The 19262-nt window shown below is 44.7% G+C and overlaps 1 protein-coding gene across 7 annotated transcripts in view; it reads left to right on the top strand.

Moving 5' to 3' along the window:
* Window positions 1-19262, top strand: part of prdm5 (PR domain containing 5) — a 327858-nt gene that overhangs the window by 260801 nt on the left and 47795 nt on the right. For all 7 annotated transcript variants that reach the window (XM_067990858.1, XM_067990832.1, XM_067990838.1 and 4 more), the window contains one exon: window positions 541-626. In XM_067990858.1, coding sequence (XP_067846959.1) covers window positions 541-626 — 86 coding nt within the window. Of the gene's footprint in view, window positions 1-540; window positions 627-19262 lie in introns of those variants that run through there.

Here is a 19262-nt window from a genome sequence, read left to right on the forward strand (position 1 = left end):
TTCAGGGAAGCTGTATTCATTTTGTTTTTTTGGTATTTTATATACATTAGGTACATTCTACATTTTCAAGTTTAGTGACTTTAACCTTTGCTTTGGAAAACAGTAAAATGGGACTTTCACTTTAAATAAAGTGAAATTTCACTTTGATATTTAAACATATACAGTTGGAGTCAAATTTGGCTGGCAAATAATATTAAACATACAATAACAGGAATAGGCTGTTCATTTATTAGGTCACTGTTGTCTTATATGCTTTTAAAGAAAGAGATTTATGTGTGGGGTTGTACCTTGTTAGCAAAGATCAAACAGTTCAGAGTGGAACTTTGATCCAGCCTTTAAGTGAGGGAAACCTTTCTTTATTCACAGTTTACCCAAAGCTCTGATCTGCCTGTTTGATCAAAAAAAATGTTAAGACTAGAGGAGAAAGTGTTCCTCTGGCCATGCTGTGCTCCCTTGATGTACCGAGGCCACGGCTCCCCTCTTTCTGTCACTCTGTACTCTGTTCTCTGTTTCCCTGATGGTTATCTATCTTGTTTGCAGGTGAGCGCCCCTACCAGTGTCCCTACTGTGACAAAGCTTTCAGCAAGAATGACGGATTAAAGATGCACATTAGAACACACACAAGGGTAAGAGGAGATCATATTTCTTCATTCTTAGTAGTGAAAGAGATTGCAACTGCTGCAATATGGATTATAGGTAAAGTTCATAATTTTGAACTAAAACTGCGCTTTTAATTTTCAGAGTTTTTGATGTGAAATAGCCTGATTATCTACATCTCTTTGAAATATTAGGAATATTTGTCAGTCTGTGTTACTTTATTCATTGCTTATTCTGACTGTAAATATTGACCAGTTGGACAGTATACTTTGTATGAATATAATTGGAAGGTAATTGAATCATTCAGGCATGGATCAGAATTAAGGACTGCTTTCCATTCAGTCTTAAAATTTGATTCATTTCAAAAACCTCTTCTTGTTTTATACACATGAGTCAATGAGAAGTACAGGGATGCATTACTGTTTAATAAACCTTTTCCCGTGCCCAGTGGAGTTCCTGTAAACATACGGTTAAAGTTTAGTGGCAATGCAATTTAAAAGAACTGGCTTCTTATAAACCATTACAACACTAATGTTAAACAAAGGTAATCTTGTGCTTTGAAGGCAAGATTCTTTTACATTTCAGATTATTTTGCACTACTTTAATGCAAAAGTTATTTTTATATATATTTTAACTGCTAGTGCTATTTTCCAGCCATGAGTAAGTGTTCATTTTTGAGGACATGCTCATAGCAAGTCATCTGGTGGTACAGTGTTATCATGCAATAAACTGCTGCAGCAAAGAAACAGGACTGAATACAAACTTACAGGTTTTTGCATGAGTAAAAATATAGCTTCATTGGAACACAGGGGCAAACAATATTTACAAAATCGAGAGACTAATAATATGATGAGATTTGGCTACAACCTAATAGCTTGTTTGACACCTCACTTAGTATTAACGTGCATGTCAAAGTTCTCGTTGGAATCAGTGGATATGTTCCAGTTAGGTCATAAAATCAGTCATTTATACTAAAGGTGGTTCCACAAGATGCCAGGTAGGGTAAAAATTACTGTGATTCCTACCTGACTGCTGCTGGTCTTGTGTAGGTGGCTCACCTTCCCACATGGCAGTTTTCTCCAATTATCTTAGCAAATGCATGGGAAAAATCTAAAAGAAATCTTCTGAAAAATAAAAAAACTTTGTTTGTATACATGTCTATTGTACATTTGTTTCTGATACTACTGAAATATAGTCTGAGGCGGTGTTTCAAGTGTTTTCCACACTAGATGCACTTGGTTACTTGGATTGCTGCTCAATACTTCTCCCTTGAGACATCATATATTGATCTTGTGATCAATGTACATCTCTTTTTAAGAGGATACAGATCCTGAGTTCAATCTAGACATAGTGTAAAGGCAATAGTGCGTTAATAAGACTAAATTAAATCAGGCCTTGCCTATCTGCTTGACTCAATTTATCCTTTTTTTTAGGAAACAACGGGGTAGGAATTGGTGTGTGTTGCGCCTATTCTTCAGGCAAAAACATGCGCAAAGCATACCAATTTAGCAGTGGGTTGGCCTGCACCGAATCTGTGCAGGCTTTGGTCCCACAGCTAAATTTGTGTGGGCCTTTTTTTAGGCGTCCCGGTCTAAAACAACCGTTAGGCCTCTTAAATATATCAGTGTTCTGATTATATATGAGTTATTTTTTAAAAAGTTACCTGCAGGTGGAATACTTTTTGTGTATTCCCTTTTACTAACATATCAATTGTTTGTTTTCATGAGCGTTTTAAAATCTCTCAACTTTTTCCCCATCCTCCTGGTTTGTTCAGGCTAGGCATCGCCTGTAAGCAGGCAGGTAAGCTGCTCCAAATCCCTGCAAAGACCATTCTGAGCCAGCAGTCAGGAAGCAAGGGAAAGCGTTTCAAGGATAACTCTCTCCCTGGGGGAGGTGTCGAATATCCATTCAACAGTTCCTCACTGGAGCATGGCTAAGACCAGGAATTTAGTGGCATGAAGGCTTCAACCTGCTGTGTCCCAGTGTGACCACTGAATACCAAACCAATTTCTTTTCCACAGCATACAACAGGAAAACTTAGAATTAGCTTGAGAAAATTTGGGCCAGGATTTTGACCCGGAGCTGGGAAGGGGGCGAGGGGGGGTCGAATTGCGGACGGGAAGCCCGGAAGCACGGGTTTCCCAGACGTCCTTATGATTTTGACATAAGAACATCTTTTATTTTTTTTGTCGGTTTCCCGTCCGTCAGGCCGGCCTGATTGACAGGCTAGTCTCTGTCAGACGGGAGCAGGGCAAGGAAGAGGACATCAAAAGGTAAGTCTTCAGGTGAGTCTTAGATTGTATAGATGGGGGGAGGGGGCATGAGTGGGCAGGGGGGTATGGGTGGGCATGGGGGCAACAGGGGGCATGGGTGGGCATGGGAGCATCTGTGAGCATGGGGGTCATTGGGGGTGGTCAGCCATCGGGGAGGGGGGAAGCCAGTCATCGGAGGTCAGTCACCAGGGGATTCATTCATCCGGGGGGGGTGGGATCGGGGGTCAGTGACCGGGGGGAGTCAGTCATTGGGAGGGGGGTCAGGATCAGGGATTGTCACGGGGATCATTGGAGGAGGGGGTTTGCTACAGCAATGCTTGTTGGGCCTGGGGGAAGCACTTCTGCTCCTCCGAGCCCACAAGCTGTGCCAAAAAGGCACTTCCTGCAGTTTCGGGCCTTCTTGCCACCTCTCACGTGGCGTGAAGGAGAAGGCCTGGGAATCCCGGCCCCTAGAGGCTAAAATCACAAAACCTTTCGAAATGGAGGCCCGCAGCCTCCTTGAAAGGTTTTAGTGACCAACCCTGAGAGCCGATCGGTCTCTCGCCCCTCGTCCTGCCCCGGTGAAAACCGGAAATGGGCGGGTTGGGGGCGGGTCTGAAATTGTTGCAATTTTCAATGCCCCCCCTGTCCCCAACCCACTCTTTTCTCACAGTTAAAATCTTTGGTAACTATTGTGTTGCCCGTGACCAAAAGAGGTTTACGTAGAAATTTATCAGAATTCTTTCCTGTAAATGTGCAGTTCAGCAGCTCTGCCTAGTTGTTTGCTTTTTAAAGCACAGATTTTCCTCTTTCTTCCCCCAAAGCAAAGTATATTTATACAGGAAGGTATTTAATTAGCGGTGCTGATAGAAAAGCTTTGTAGATAAAATTTTTCTGATTTCTATGGATGGTGTTAAAAGAAAATCCGACAGGTGCTGATTATGAAAATCACTAAACGTGGAATTTCACATTGTTCTGAGTGTTGACTTGTTTTGATGCATTTCCATTATTCATTAATTTCCTAGGTTATTTTTATGTGGCTTGAATATTTATGGACCTTGGGCCATAACTTGCTAGGGCACGGCACTGTGAGGGAAACAGGGCATCTGGGACCTGAGTGAACAGGGCAAGCAGCTGTCCTTAACCAATCAGATTGAAATTCACAGCGCAAGGTCTGAGAAGGAAGTGTAAATTAGAGTGGGCAAATTCAATGGCCAATCAGGTACAGAAAGAGAAATAAAGAGAGGAAAAGAAAGATTGGATTAAGAGAGAGACAGAAGGGAAAAGTAAAAAAAAAATCAAAAAATTTAAAATGTTACATTTTTAAAATCTTCAACAACAATTAAAACATGAAAGAATGAAACTCCACACTTGCAATGATTAATTTCAGTGCCAGAGAGGTTGGCTGACAGTAATTAATACTTATCATGTCGTTAAACGGGTACTTAGACTGAAATGGGTAAGATTTGATTAAAGAGAATATTGCACTGCTGGAGAGAGATGGGGGTGGAATTCTTGACGGGAAACTCGGAAGTACGGGTTTCCTGGACATCCTTACGATTTTGACGTAAGGACGTCGTTTTCTTCTTTTATGCCTGACTGACAGGCTGGTCTCAGTCGGACGGGAGGAGAGCCAGAGAGAGGACATGATCAGGTAAGCGTTAGATCGGAGTGGGGGGGTGGGGGTTGGGGGTCACCGGAGGGGGGGAGTCACAGTCGGAGATTGTGGGGGGGGGGGGGGGGTCGGAGATTGTATGGGGGGGTGTCAGGAGATCGCGAGGGGGGGTGGGGGGGGGGGTCGGAGATCGTGGAGGGTGGGTCGGAGATCTTTGGGGGGTTGCTGCAGGTAGGCTTGTTGGGCCTGGGGGAAGCACTCCTGCTCCTCCGGGCCCACAAGCTGTGTTATAAAGGCACTTACCTGCAGTTTCGGGCCTTCTCGCCTCCTCTCGTGGTGTGAAGGAGAAGGCCCGGGAATCTCGGCTCCCAGAGGCTAAAGTTGAAAAAGCTATGAAATTGAAGGCCAGCAGCCTCCTTAAAAGCTTTTAATGCCCGACCTGCCTCCTGGGAGCGGGTTGGTTGCCCGCCCCTCGTCCTGCCTCCGGGAAAACCGGAAATGGGCCGGTTGGAGGTGGATTGGGGGTGGGTTTCAGATTTTTGCAATTGTTACTGCTCCCCCGCCCCCAACCCACCTTTTTTCCAGGCTAAAATCATGCCCATTGTATCATAATGTTTAAATTAGTTATGAAAAAGGACAAGGAGCAATCTGGAGTAACAATACTTAATTGGAGGAGGGCCAATTTCAGTGGATTGAGAACGGATCTGGCCCAGGTAAATTGGAATCAAAGATTGGCAGGCAAAACTGTATTCGAACAATGGGTGGCCTTTACAGAGGAGATTGTTCGGGTACAGTCTAGATACATTCCTATGAGGGGATAAGGTAGGGCAACCAAAGGCAGAGCTCCCTGGATGACGACAGAGGTAGAGAGTAACATGAAGCAGTAAAAGGGGCATATGACAGAATAGACTGGCGGCTAACATAGAAGGGAATCCAAAAGACTTCAATAGGCATATAAAAGTAAACTGATAGTAAGAGGAGGGGTGGGGCCCATTAGGGACCAAAAAGGAGATCTACGCTTGGAGGCAGAGGGCATGGCTAAGGTATTAAATGAGTGCTTTGCATGTGTCTTTACCAAGGAAGAAGATGCTGCCAAAGTCACAGTAAAAGAGGAAGTCGTTGAGATACTGGATGTGCTAAAAATTGATAAAGAGGAGGTACCAGAAAGGCTGACTGTACTTAAAGTAGATAAGTCACCTGGTCCGGTTGGGATGCATCTTAGATAGCTGAAGGAAGAAAGGGTGGAAATTGCTGAGGTACTGGCCATAATTTTCCAATCCTCCTTAGATACAGGGATGGTGCCGGAGGACTGGAGAATTGCAAATGTTACACCCTTGTTCAAAAATGAGTGTACGGATAAACCCGGCAACTACAGGCCAGTCAGTTTAACCTCGGTGGTGGGGAGGCTTTTAGAAATAATAATATGGGACAAAATTAATAGTCACTTGGACAAGTGTGGATTAATAAAGGAAAGCCAGCATGGATGTGTTAAAGGCAAATCATGTTTAACTAAATTGATTGAGTTTTTTGATGAGGTAATCGAGAGGTTTGATGAGAGCCATGCAGTAAATGTGTATATGGACTTTCAAAAGGCATTTGATAAAGTGCCACATAATAGGCTTGTCAGCAAAATTGAAGCCCATGGAATAAAAGGGGCAGTGGCAACATGAGTACGAAATTGGCTAAGTGACAGGAAACAGAGAGTAGTGGTGAACGGTTCTTTTTCGGACTGGAGGAAGGTATACGGTGGTGTTCTCCAGGGGTTGGTACCAGGATCACCGCTTTTCCTGATATATATTAATGACTTGGACTTGGGTGTACAGGGCACAATTTCAAAATTTACAGATGACACAAAACTTGGAAGTGTAGTAAACAGTGAGGAGGATTGTAATAGACTTGAAGAGGACAGAGACAGGCTGGTGGAATGGGCGGGCACATGGCAGATAAAATTTAACACAGAGAAGTGCAAAGTGATACATTTTGGTAGGAAGAACGAGGAAAGGCAATATAAACTAAATGATACAATTCTAAAGTGGGTGCAGGAACAGAGAGACCTGGGGTTATATGTACATAAATTTTTCAAGGTGGCAGGACAGGTTGAGAAAGCAGTTAAGAAAGCTGGGCTTTATAAGTAGAGGCATAAAGTACAAAAGCAAGGAGGTTATGTTGAACCTTTATAAAACACTGGTTCGGCCACAACTGGAGTATTGTGCCTAATTCTGGGCTCTGAACTTTAGGCAGGACGTGAAGGCCTTAGAGAGGGTGCAGAAAAGATTTAATAGAATGGTTCCAGGGATGAGGGACTTCAGTTACGTGGATAGACTGGAGAAGCTGGGGTTGTTCTCCTTAGAGCAGAGAAGGTTAAGAGGAGATTTGATAGAAATGTTCAAAATGAAGGGTTTAGATAACGTAAATAAAGAGAAACTGTTCCCATTGGTGGAAGGGTCGAGAACCAGAGGATGCAGATTTAAGGTGATTGTCAAAAGAACCAGAGGCAACATGAGGAAAAACTTTTTTTATGCAGCGAGTAGTTATGATCTGGAATGCACTGCCTGAAAGGGTAGTGGAAGCAGATTCAATCGTGGCTTTCAAAAGGGAATTGGATAAATACTTGAAGGGGGAAAAATTTGCAGGGCTACGGGGAAAGAGCCGGAGAATGGGCTTAACTGGATTGCTGTTACAAAGAGCTGGCATGGGCTTGATGGGCCGAATGGCCTCCTTCTGTGCTGTAACCATTCTGTGATTCTATAACTTAGTTCGTATCTACCTCACAAATACAGCAACTTTACACCATTCATTGCATTTCAATGGTGAGACAGACGGCGAGATGCCATTTTCGCGAAACTAGTGGCGGAGCTGCACATCTCGGACAGCAACTTTTGGATACCCGCATTTAACTACACATCTGCCCCTCGCCTGAAGTTTGCATAAATAACAGCAAGTGCCATTAGCCTCACTGTTATTTTGACAGCAAATTCTGGCCCATTGCCTTTCAGTTAATATTGTTAGCAGTTCTTTGCTCCTATGTGTAATTACACATTTGGGAGTCCTTTAACTCTTGAGTCATTTTTTTCATAATATAATCAGTAGCTTCTTGCTGGTAAATGTGAGTCTTCTGCTGTGTTTACACCGTACTGACCATATTTCATCAGGTTTTTGAGTGAACAGCCATGTTTACATTACCCACTTGATTTGTTACGGAGCAGAAATCTTAACAAAGATCAGGAACAGCACATTTTACCAACCTGTAACTCCCAGTAAAATCTTTCACAATGAACACAGCCAATGAGACGGTCAGCTCTTTTCATTGATAAAAATAAACTGGCAGTACAGTGCTCAGAGTTATTTTCAAAAGCAAATGTTAAATATTGATGCACTTTGTATCACCAACATGTCGTACAAAACTAAATGATACAGGATTAGCTTTTGGAGCAAACTTTGCTTCCTCCAATGCTGGTACCATTATACTGGTCTTTTGGCTGCATTGCCATAAAAATCTCAGCAAAGAAGTCCAAGACAAGCTCCAAAGATACAATACCAAACAGTGCTCAAGAATAGGAGCTTGAAAAATTCCTACTCTCATCTTCCATTTTTTTATTTGGTTTTGGGATGTGGGCGATATGGTGGCAGGCTGCCTTCTTGAACCACTGCAGTCTTTGTGGTGATGGTACTCCCTTAGGTAGGGAGTTCCTTCATTGTCGCTGGATCAGTATCCTGGAATTCCCTACCTAAGGGAATTCCAGGATACTGATCCAGCGACGATGAAGGAACTGTGATATTTGTCTAAGACAGGGTGGTGTGTGTCTTGGAGAGGAACTTGGATGTGATGGTGTTCGTACAATATTGCTGCTCTTGTCCTTCTCAGTGGTAGAGGGGGAAAGTGCTTTTGATGTAAATATGGTGAGTTGCTGAAGTGCATACTGAAGATTGTACATGATGTGGAGATGCCAGTGATGGACTGGGGGTGACAATTGTAAACAATTTTACAACACCAAGTTATAGTCCAGCAATTTTATTTTAAATTCACAAGCTTTCGGAGGCTTCCTCCTTCCAATTTCCAACAACGTTCACTTGAAGATTGTACATACTGTAGCCACAGTTGCTGACGATGCTGGGCGGTGAATATTGTGTCCAGTAGTTGGGGTGTTCTGTCCTGACTGGTGTTGAGCTTCTTGAGTATTGTTGTGAACTGCACCTATCCAGGTAAGTGGTGAGTATTCCATCGCACTCCTGACTTGAGACTTATAGATAGTGGAAAGGTTTTGAGGGGTAACGAGGTGAGCCACTCATTGCAGATTATCTTGTAGCCATGGCGTCAATATGATTGGTGCAGCTAAGCTTCTGTTCAGTTGTGATGCTCAAGATATTGACGATGGGGGACTCGACGATGGTGCTGCCATTGAAGGTCAGGGGGAGATAGCTAGGGTTTCTCTTGTTTAAGATGGTCATTACCTGTGAATTATGTGGCACAAATGTTATTAGCCACTTGTCGACCCAAGCATTATTGTTATTCAGGTCCTGATGTAGGCTGGCATGGGCTGCTTAATTATTAAAGGAGTTGTGAACAGAGCTGCAAACTATGGAATCACCAGCGAACAACCCAACCCCTGACCTTATGATGGAATTACAGTTATTATTGAAGCAACTGAAGATTGTTGGGAGGAGGACGCTTCCCTGAGGAACTTCTCTTTTATACCAAACACTTCTTTTTCTGTCAACAATTATTAACTCTCTACAAAGCTCCAGATCATCTAATAGTTAGATACTGCTCCAAATAGCCTACTCCTACTCTATAAGTAAGGGCATTATATGGAATTCCTTACATCCTTTCATCTTACAATCCTTCATCCTACAATCATTGGGATTTTTTCTAACTCTTGTCTGGTGTCATGTAAATGTTCCACCATTTAATTAGATAATGGTTAATCCATAGATCAACTCCATTTACCCGCCTTGGTTCCATATCTCTTGATACCTTCACCTAATGAAAACCTATCATGTTCTGATTTGTTTTTCTCGAATCCAAAGTGGATGACCTCACACTTCCCCACATTGAACTCCATCTGCCATAGATTTGCCCACTCACTTAGTTTATCTATGTTCCTTTATAACATCCTGTTCCCATCTATACAACTTAGTTTGTATTCCAACTTAGTGTCATCTGCAAACTTGGATATACCAAGTTGGAAAATTAAAATTTCAAGCCATTTAACCATCATTCATGTACACTAGGCACAGCGTGTTGGATGGAATGCATCCTAGGTTGCTGAGGGAAGTAAGGGTGGAAATTGGGAAGGTACTGGGGGTGGTGCCAGATGACTGGAGAATTGCAAATGTTACACCCTTGTTCAAAAAAGGGTGGCCCAGCAATTACAGGCCAGACAGTTTAACCTCAGTGGTGGGGAAACTTTTAGAAATGATAATCCGGGACATAATTAGCAGTCACTTGGACAAGTGTGGATTGATTAGGGAAAGCCAGCACGGATTTGTTAAAGGCAAATCGTGTTTAACTAACTTGATAGAGTTTTGTGATGAGGAAACAGAGAGGATCGAGAGGGCAATGCAGTTGATGTGGTGTATATGGACTTTCAAAAGGCGTTTCATAAAGTGCCGCATAATAGGCTTGTCATCAAGATTAAAGCCCATGGAATAAAAGGGGCAGTAGCAGCATAGATACAAAATTGGCTAAGTAACAGGAAACAGAGAGTAGTGGTGAATGGTTGTTTTTCGGACTGGAGGAAGGTGTACAATGGTGTTCTCCATGGGTCGGTACTAGGGTCACTGCTTTTCTTGATATATATTAATGACTTGGACTTGGGTGTACTGGACACAATTTCAAGATTTGCAAATGACACAAAACTTGGAAGTGTAGTGAACAGTGAGGAGGATAGTGATAGACTTCAAGAGGATATACACAGGCTGGTGGAATGGGCGGACATGTGACATGAAATTTAATGCAGTGAATTGCAAAGTGATACATTTCGGTAGAATGAGGAGAGGAAATGTAAACTAAAGGACACAATTCTAAAAGGGGTACAGGAACAGAGAGATTTTGGGATATATGTACACAAATCGTTGAAGGTGGCAGGACAGGTTGAGAAAACGGTTAAAAAAGCATATGGGATTCTGGGCTTTATAAATAGAGGCATAGAGTTCAAAAGCAAGGAAGTCATGATGAACCTTTATAAAACACTGGTTCGGCCACAGCTGAAGTATTGTGTCCACTTCTGGGCACCGCTCTTTGGGAAAGATGTGAAGGCCTTGGAGAGGGTGCAGAAGAGATTTACTAGAATGATTCCAGGGATAAGAGACTTTGGCCCCGATACTAGGAGGGAGGCGGGTTGGCAGCGGGGGGTCGATTGGGCGCGTGGGTAACGCGCCTAGTGAAATCGTTGTGCTGTGCATGCGATCGCAGCCTAATTGAAGGTACTTACGCGTGCTTCCGGGTTTCCCGTTGCAGACCTGCGCAGCGGGCGCACTGCGCACCCGCATCACAGGCTGTCAGCAGGAGGAGCCTTATTTAAAGGGGCAGTCCTCCAATGCTCCTCCTGCAGCAAAGAACCAAATTGGCAGCACGAAGCAGCCCAGAGGCAAGGCTGCTCCCAGGTTCTCAGACTCCTCACTCCAGGTGCTGCTCGATGGGGTCAGGAGGAGGACGGGAGGAAGTGGCCTGTCTCCGCCATCAAGAAGGCCTGGCTCGAGGTGGCAGAGGAGGTCACCAGCAGCAGTAACATCTCCGGAACGTGGGTCCAGTGCAGGAAACGCTTTAATGACCTAACCAGGTCAGCCAAAGTGAGTATACTTACGCATTCTCCCATGCTCCGTCTTCCACATCACCTCCACCACCACACAACTCCTTCTGCACTGCCACCACAACGCTCTCGCATCACTCCTCACATCCACTCAACCATCATCCTCACACCTTGCCTGTACTTACTCACCGCCCCAGTTCCCATTCGAACACGCAACCCAATCCTCATACAATCTCATGGCTATGTCTCACACGCATCCTCCCATGCATCACAATCACGGTCACCCCCACCCACACCAATGCATGCAGCGGGTCACTATGCAACCATCACTCAATCACACCTCTCTGTGTTTTGACTTGATAAGAGAAGAGATGCCAGAATGCCCGGGAGAGGGCAAGAACCGGAGGGGGCCCGCCACACCAGGTGGTCCTCACCGACGCAGAGCAGCAGGCACTGGAATTAAGTCGTACGCTGGAGTGCCTGTCCGTGGCGGACGCCGAGACTGGGAGTGCACAAGCGGCTGGTGACAGAGATCTAACACTCAGTACTCATGATGGCGAATGATCTTAGCATCACTTGGCATCTACAGCACTTCAACATCTGTCCACATGCTTAATATTGCTTCCTGTTGTCTTGCAGGGCCATCTGCGACCGCCGTGACTGCGGAGGGCGATTCCTCAGAGGACCTGCCGGCCTCTGAGGGTGCATCATCACATCTGAGCCAGCCATCCACCAGCGCAGATACACACACCTCGGGGGCTCCCTGTCCTCAGTTAGTTGGACTTGCACATGGTGAGTCACCACGCACATGTGAGCACGAGCAGACCCTGGTGGCAGAGGCAGCCGTGGAGAGTCCCCATCGGTGGGAGCACTCCTCTCCAGTATCTGCTCAGCTGGACACAGATCTGAACCCTGGGGGCCAGCCATGCAAAGGAGAGTCATCGAGGGGCAGCAGCACATTGCCGAGGTACTGGAACAGTTGCCACGCGCACTCTCCACAATCGCGCAGAGGATGGAGGAGTCCAACTCCTGCATGAGTGGAATACTGTCACAGGGAAGTGAAGGCATCTCTGAGATAGTGTCGCGGGTAAGTGCGGGAATGTCTGCGATTGAAGGAAGGCTAGCCTCCATCGAGCTTCAAGCACGGCTCGACAATGAGTCCATTCAGGCCCTGACAACGGCCGTTCGGATTCAGGGTGAGCAACATTTTGCTGCCTTAAACAGGCTGACAGATACCTTACAACTGGCCTTCCAAGGCTTCACACAAGTCCTCCAAACTGTCGTCCAGCAGGGTGGAAGGAGCGATTTGGGCCTGGCCCAGGGGAGGGATGATGGTGAAAGGGGACATGGAAGTGGAGACGCCACTCAAAGCGCTCACACGTCTCACCCGTTGCCCCCTCTCAACCAGTACCTGCAATGCTGCCTCCTCTCCAGGTGGCCGAGTCTGCCCCTGCACAGGTGCAGGTGGAGCAGTCTTTGGAGGGACCCTCAAGGGCACTGAAACCCAGAGAGCATCCACACAAAGCATCTCATCGGTCAGGGCATGGACAAGTGCACCCTGCCACTAACTCTGCTGAAGCCACAGGGGAAGCACCATGTAGGGGTTCCCGTAAACGTAAGGCTAAGGTTTTGTGAGCATAAAGGGGATGCACAAGGGTGTATGACAGAATGTCATGTTTTTCATTTAGTTTTGTTTCTTTTGCTACTCACATCAAATTTTGTTATCACCAACTCTGCCACGTCTTTGCAAATCTTGTCTGGCTTGTGCAATAATTCGCTTTCCTGAGGATCACCGTGAAGACCCACACCCGATGCCACCCATTGTGTCACTGCAGAGTGGGTGTAGGTGTATTTGCAGGGCTCTTTTGTGCACACGACTGAGAGACGCTGGCGACGTCCCCATTGGCACCCTGGAAGTATCTGGAGGAGAAGAATTTGAGGACAGTGGTGACTTTGACAGTGACAGGTAAGAAGATAGTGCTCGGGCCAGGCGGGAGCAGCTCGACATCAAGGAGGCTGCAGATGTCCATGACTACATGTCAAGTGACTCTGAACCTCCGTGTGCACTGCTGCTTAGAGACGTCCAGGAAGCTGAGCCTCAGTCTGTGGATCCTGTGGCGAGGGTAGTGCCTTCTGCGACGCATCTCTCTCTGCAGTTGCCCTCCCTCCTGGTGTGCAGGTGGATGTGTCACAGCGCTGTGTTGTGGAGCTCCATGTGTCTGAGGAGGATGGCATGGCCTGTGAGGCTGGTGATGCTGCTTGTCCTTCGAGGAGGTCATGACTGCAGCTATGGCGGCCCCCATCCGGAAGATGGACGTTTGAGGGGGTCCGCAAGGTAGGTAAATATGTCTGCACACTGGGGTTGAGGTTCCAAGTTTGTGAATTTTAGTGTTAGGAGGAGGGTGGTGCAGGCGAACCTTTGTCCAAAGTGACAGAGTGGCCTCCTGCAATGAGTGAGAGTCTCCCCCCCCCCCACCCCCCTGTCAAATGGACCTTTGCAGCTGCCACAGGCTGGTGGCTGCAACACGTCTGTTTCAACTGCGAGTGTTTCCCCCACACGGGAAACACGCTCTGTTGAGATGAAAATCCCATCCCTCCTAAAATATCATGTCAATCAAGTCTGCAAACGACCTGAACTATCTAAATAATTGCTTTAAGTGTTATCCCGCCGGCTTTAATTGCTGGTGGGAGTCCCGCATGCGGGGGCTGCGCGCGCATCTAAACACATCATTCGGGAACCCGGAAGTGGGCGGATTGGAGCCAGGCTCTGGACCCGCTCGGGATTCCCCGATTTTAGCAACCCCCCCGCCACAAACGCACCCACTCAGCCATCCTAAAAATGACCCCTTTAGTTACGTGAATAGATTAGAAAAGCTGGGGTTGTTCTGCTTGGAACAGAGAAGGCAGCGAGGAGATTTGATAGAGGTATTCAAAGTCATGAAGGGTCTAGACAGGGTAGACAGAGAGAAACTGTTCCCATTGGCGGAAGGGTCAAGAACCAGAGGTTAAATTGGGGGGCATTTGGAAAACCCCATGAGATGAGGCAGTTTGAAATCTCAGAGAAGCAACAAATCAACCAGTGAGTTGATATTCTTGAAAGAAAGAAGTACTGCGTATATTTAGAAGTTATTTCGAAAAGATTACCTTAGTTCTTAGAATTGTAAGCTTTTTATTATTTTGTCCACTCAAGGAACTAGATGGGAGGTTGTCTGCTGTAAATATCTAACTATATTATAGGACTGTTCTATGTGTTTGTTCATCTTTTGTGAAATGAATTCAATTTATATTTCAAACTTAGAGCATCACATGAGTCTTTGTTTTATCACTTTTGAAGATCAAAATGAGATCTTATAAAGGCATAAATTAAATCCAGTAGCTAAAAATAATTACCAGACGGGGTTTGCTGTTCATTTCCCAGACATATTATTGTCGAGACAGGGATAGACATTCTTGAAGGTATGGGAAGTTGGGATTCACCCCTAAGCATGATCTAAGAATTAAGAGCCAAAATAAACAAGGGTTAGAAAGTATTAAGAAAAACAAAACCGTAACATTTCTGTTGAAAAAGGCTGCAATGGAGAGGGAAAGAGATATGTTGGAGACTAGAGGTGAGAGAGGGATTATCTATCACATGACAGATTTTTCTTGTATCCTGTCCAAGAATGCAAGACAGGTGCTAGAAGATGCTCCCCAGAGATGGGAACAGTCTTCAAGTCTAGGATGGACCCAGCGTTATAGAGAGTTAAGAGCTGTTGAAAGGAAAATATGTTTTTGGCATAAAAGAGGAAACTGAGCTTCTTTGAGAGAGTTTTAACAAAGGAGGAGATGTGGAAGTTTTATTTGGGGTTAGAGGCGATAGGAGGAATGTAAATAGATGAAGAGTGAAGCTGCCAAAGGGTAAAGGTAGTATCTGTTGTTGGACTTGTGAGATACATGAAGACATTATGGGGGCGATTTTCACTTTGTGTGGATATCGTGTGGTCAACACTGATTTTTGAGGGCTGGACCTCTTTTCCAATTGATCAGCAGCTGCAGTGCTAAACCAGTGTTCACAAACAGCTCACCGATTGGGGTGGGCGGGAAATCCAGCAGCTTCTCCGTGGAGCTAAGTCAGAAGTAATGGCTTATGGGGTGGGGGCATGGATGGACTGGCAGCGAGTGGCAAGCTTTTTGCTGCAGCATTTCTGGCTGCGTGGTTGTAGTTGTCCCTTTAAAGACCGCTCATGAAGCCGCCCAATGCCTGGTACCACTCTCCACCCATTGATACCCGAAAATTGTGTCAGGATCCTACAAATGACGTAGAACTTTGATTAGCATATTAAACATTGCCTTCCACCTGAAACAGTTGGACACTACGGCTGCTCATTTCCAGGAGGTTTCAAAAATGGCGGTGGCTGGAGTGGCAGCAAGAACGGGGTGGGAAGTACTGCGGCCCAACTTTCGGAGCACTTAGTCCCGTTCCCACCTGGCGGAGGCCCTGAAAATTAATTCAAAACATTTGAAAGCATCCTTTTTACAAACTGCTGTAAACTTTGATGTTTTGAGAAAGACCCTTTGTGTTTACAGTATTACTTTTAAAGTGTTGTAACAAAATCAGTCGGAAACTGAAATTCATGAGGTCAAAACCCATTAAAAATGTGCAGCTTTCAGTTTCGTAAATATTTAAACAAAATGTTTATGGTTAAATCAGGAGTTATTCATGGGTCATATTTTTAATTTTTCTACAGTAGGGAAATGGCACGAATAAATCAACTAGGCATCAGATACAGTTCAGGAAGAACATAAGAACATAAGAAATAGGAGCAGGAGTAGGCCAATCGGCCCCTCGAGCCTGCTCCGCCATTCAATAAGATCATGGCTGATCTGATCCTAACTTCAAATCTAAAGAACACAAGAAGTAGGAGCAGGACCCGACCACTCCGCCCCTGGGCCCACTCCGCCACCCACAGGGCCTTGACCGATCCGAACTCAGCTTCATGTCCAATTTCCTGCCCGCTCCCCGTAACCCCTAATTCCCTTTACTTCTAGGAAACTGTCTATTTCTGTTTTAAATTTATTTAATGATGTAGCTTCCACAGCTTCCTGGGGCAGCAAATTCCACAGACCTACTACCCTCTGAGTGAAGAAGTTTCTCCTCATCTCAGTTTTGAAAGAGCAGCCCCTTATTCTAAGATTATGCTCCCTAGTTCTAGTTTCACCCATCCTTGGGAACATCCTTACCGCATCCAACAGATCAAGCCCCTTCACAATCTTATATGTTTCAATAAGATCGCCTCTCATTCTTCTGAACTCCAATGAGTAGAGTCCCAATCTACTCAACCTCTCCTCATATGTCCACCCCCTCATCCCCGGGATTAACCGAGTGAACCTTCTTTGTACTGCCTCGAGAGCAAGTATGTCTTTTCTTAAGTATGGACACCAAAACTGTATGCAGTATTCCAGGTGCGGTCTCACCAATACCTTATATAACTGCAGCAATACCTCCCTGTTTATATATTCTATCCCCCTAGCAATAAACACCAACATTCCGTTGGCCTTCTTGATCACCTGCTGCACCTGCATACTAACTTTTTGATTTTCTTGCACTAGGACCCCCAGATCCCTTTGTACTGCAGTACTTTCCAGTTTCTCTCCATTAAGATAATAACTTGCTCTCTGATTTTTCCTGCCAAAGTGCATAACCTCACATTTTCCAATATTGTATTGCATCTGCCAAATCTCCGCCCACTCACCCAGCCTGTCTATATCCCCTTGTAGGTTTTTTATGTCCTCCTCACTCTCTACTTTCCCTCCCATCTTTGTATCATCTGCAAACTTTGATATGTTACACTCGGTCCCCTCCTCCAAATCGTTAATATAGATTGTAAAGAGTTGGGGATCCAGCACCGACCCCTGCGGAACACCACTGGCTACTGGTTGCCAGTCCGAGAATGAACCATTTATCCCAACTCTCTGCTTCCTGTTAGATAACCAATCCTCCTCCCATGCCAGAATATTACCCCCAATCCAGTGATTCTTTATCTTGAGCAATAATCTTTTATATGGCACCTTGTCGAATGCCTTCTGGAAGTCTAAATACACTACGTCCACTGGTTCCCCTTTATCCACCCTGTACGTTATGTCCTCAAAGAACTCAAGCAAATTTGTCAGACATGACTTCCCCTTCATCAAGCCATGCTGACTTTGTCCTATTAAATTATGTTTATCTAAATGTTCCGTTACTGTCTCCTTAATAATAGACTCCAAAATTTTACCCACCACAGAATAAGACTGAATTGCATGTAGTGACATTCATCAAATTCTGCAGCCCTCAAGTGAAACTTTAGAACCTTGACCTGAATTTCCAGGGGGATCTTCCCAATCGCCTCCTGTAACTTTTTTCTTTCTAGAAGAAAAAAGAAGTTACAGGAGGCAATTATTTTCCACGTGGACTTCCATTCTATATACCTTTTAGCACAAATTACATTTTTTACTCACTCTCAAATGGCAAGGCCCCTCTAATAATCTTGCAGCAATTGTGGAGTAGAATTTCTGCACGGTTTCCCCAATCTCCCACCATAACTTCAGCAGAAACCCCAAAGAAGTGGCAAAAACATCTATTTACGCTGTTTCCCCGGGGTTTCTGCCCCCATCTTCCACCGAAGTTACAGTGAGGGATTGGGGAGCCCCTGTGGAAATTCTCTGCATGTTTATATAACTATCGCAAGGGCACATAGTGCTCCCTTCCCGCTTGATTACTGATGTGACATATTAGCCTAAAATTATACAAGCCCCACTAACATAATAAGGATTGAACAGTGCAACACTACATGTGAGTATATATAGTGCTATTACATGTAAAACAACAGACATCTCCAAATCCAGATGACTATTACATTTATTTTTAGGGCAAGGCTCCTTTTTTAAGGTTGTTTTCTCCCCTCTTTTGCATCCACATGCATCATTTGGGTGGCTGAAATCAAATGTGCCCGAAGGTGACTCCTTCCTCTCTGTGGAGAACTGCCTGACCTCTGTTTGACAGCTCCCTACCACAGCATGGCTGAGCTCATCAACTCAGCGTGTGGAAGCTGTGGACACAAACCCTGTTCTAGCACTCTGTCTCTCCCTGATTTTTACATCTGAATCTAGAAAGATGCAATCCACATTAACATTTCAGATTTGGGTGATTAGCCTCAGTTTAACCTGACTAAACATCTTTCCCTTAGAAACCTTAACAGCCATCAAAGAGAGGAAACTTGCCATCCCTTTTGACCAAGGCTTAATTCCCAGAGGTGAATGAACAATGCCCTTATGCAGCAAGCCAACCAATCCCATGTGTTTTGTCAGTATATTTTCTGGTTATCTTCCTAAGATTTTCATAAACACATTAAGCAATGCCTTTTTGGGTAAGCCTGAAGTAGAGAGTTTAAGTGAATTTCAGTTATAGCAAAACCTTACAAGTTGCATACTTAGCTGTACATTTTTGTATGTCAGTGTATCCTTACCCTGCATGAAGAGATGCAGAATATACGTGCTTTGAATTTGAAACTTCACTGGTGGTACTTTTGCCTCAGTTTGGTTGTCCTTGCATGAGGAAAAGCTCCAGGAAATGCCAAAGGTAATTAATTTGCATCCACTGAAGACAATTAGCCTTTCCCAAATTTGAATCAGAAGAAAAAAACACTTGCGTAGCAATGCCTTTTATTATAGAAGGGAGACCAGTACTAGGAACCAGTAGTGTGTGGTTTGTGAGAGAAACAATAAAAAAAAATGTAATTACATTCTACTGGTATTTTGTTTTAAATCTTTTAAAACTATTCACATGCTGCTATGAAATGTGACCCCATTAACTTTTGGCAGCTGTGTTCTGTGTGAAGTGGTCACTTTTCTCAGCAAGGGTTGTTATGCTTATGTTGTAGGCATTTCTGAAAGCAACACTAGTGCATCGCTGCCATTTATGAGCTCCTACTTCCTGCAAGGCTCAGAATATTAACTGTTAAAACAAAAACACGATACATGATAGCAGCCCATGTGTCAATGGTTGCTGGCAATTTACGCTGTTTTTTG

This window comes from Heptranchias perlo, chromosome 1 (assembly GCF_035084215.1).
Source record: "Heptranchias perlo isolate sHepPer1 chromosome 1, sHepPer1.hap1, whole genome shotgun sequence".
NCBI classification, from domain to species: Eukaryota; Metazoa; Chordata; class Chondrichthyes; order Hexanchiformes; family Hexanchidae; genus Heptranchias; species Heptranchias perlo.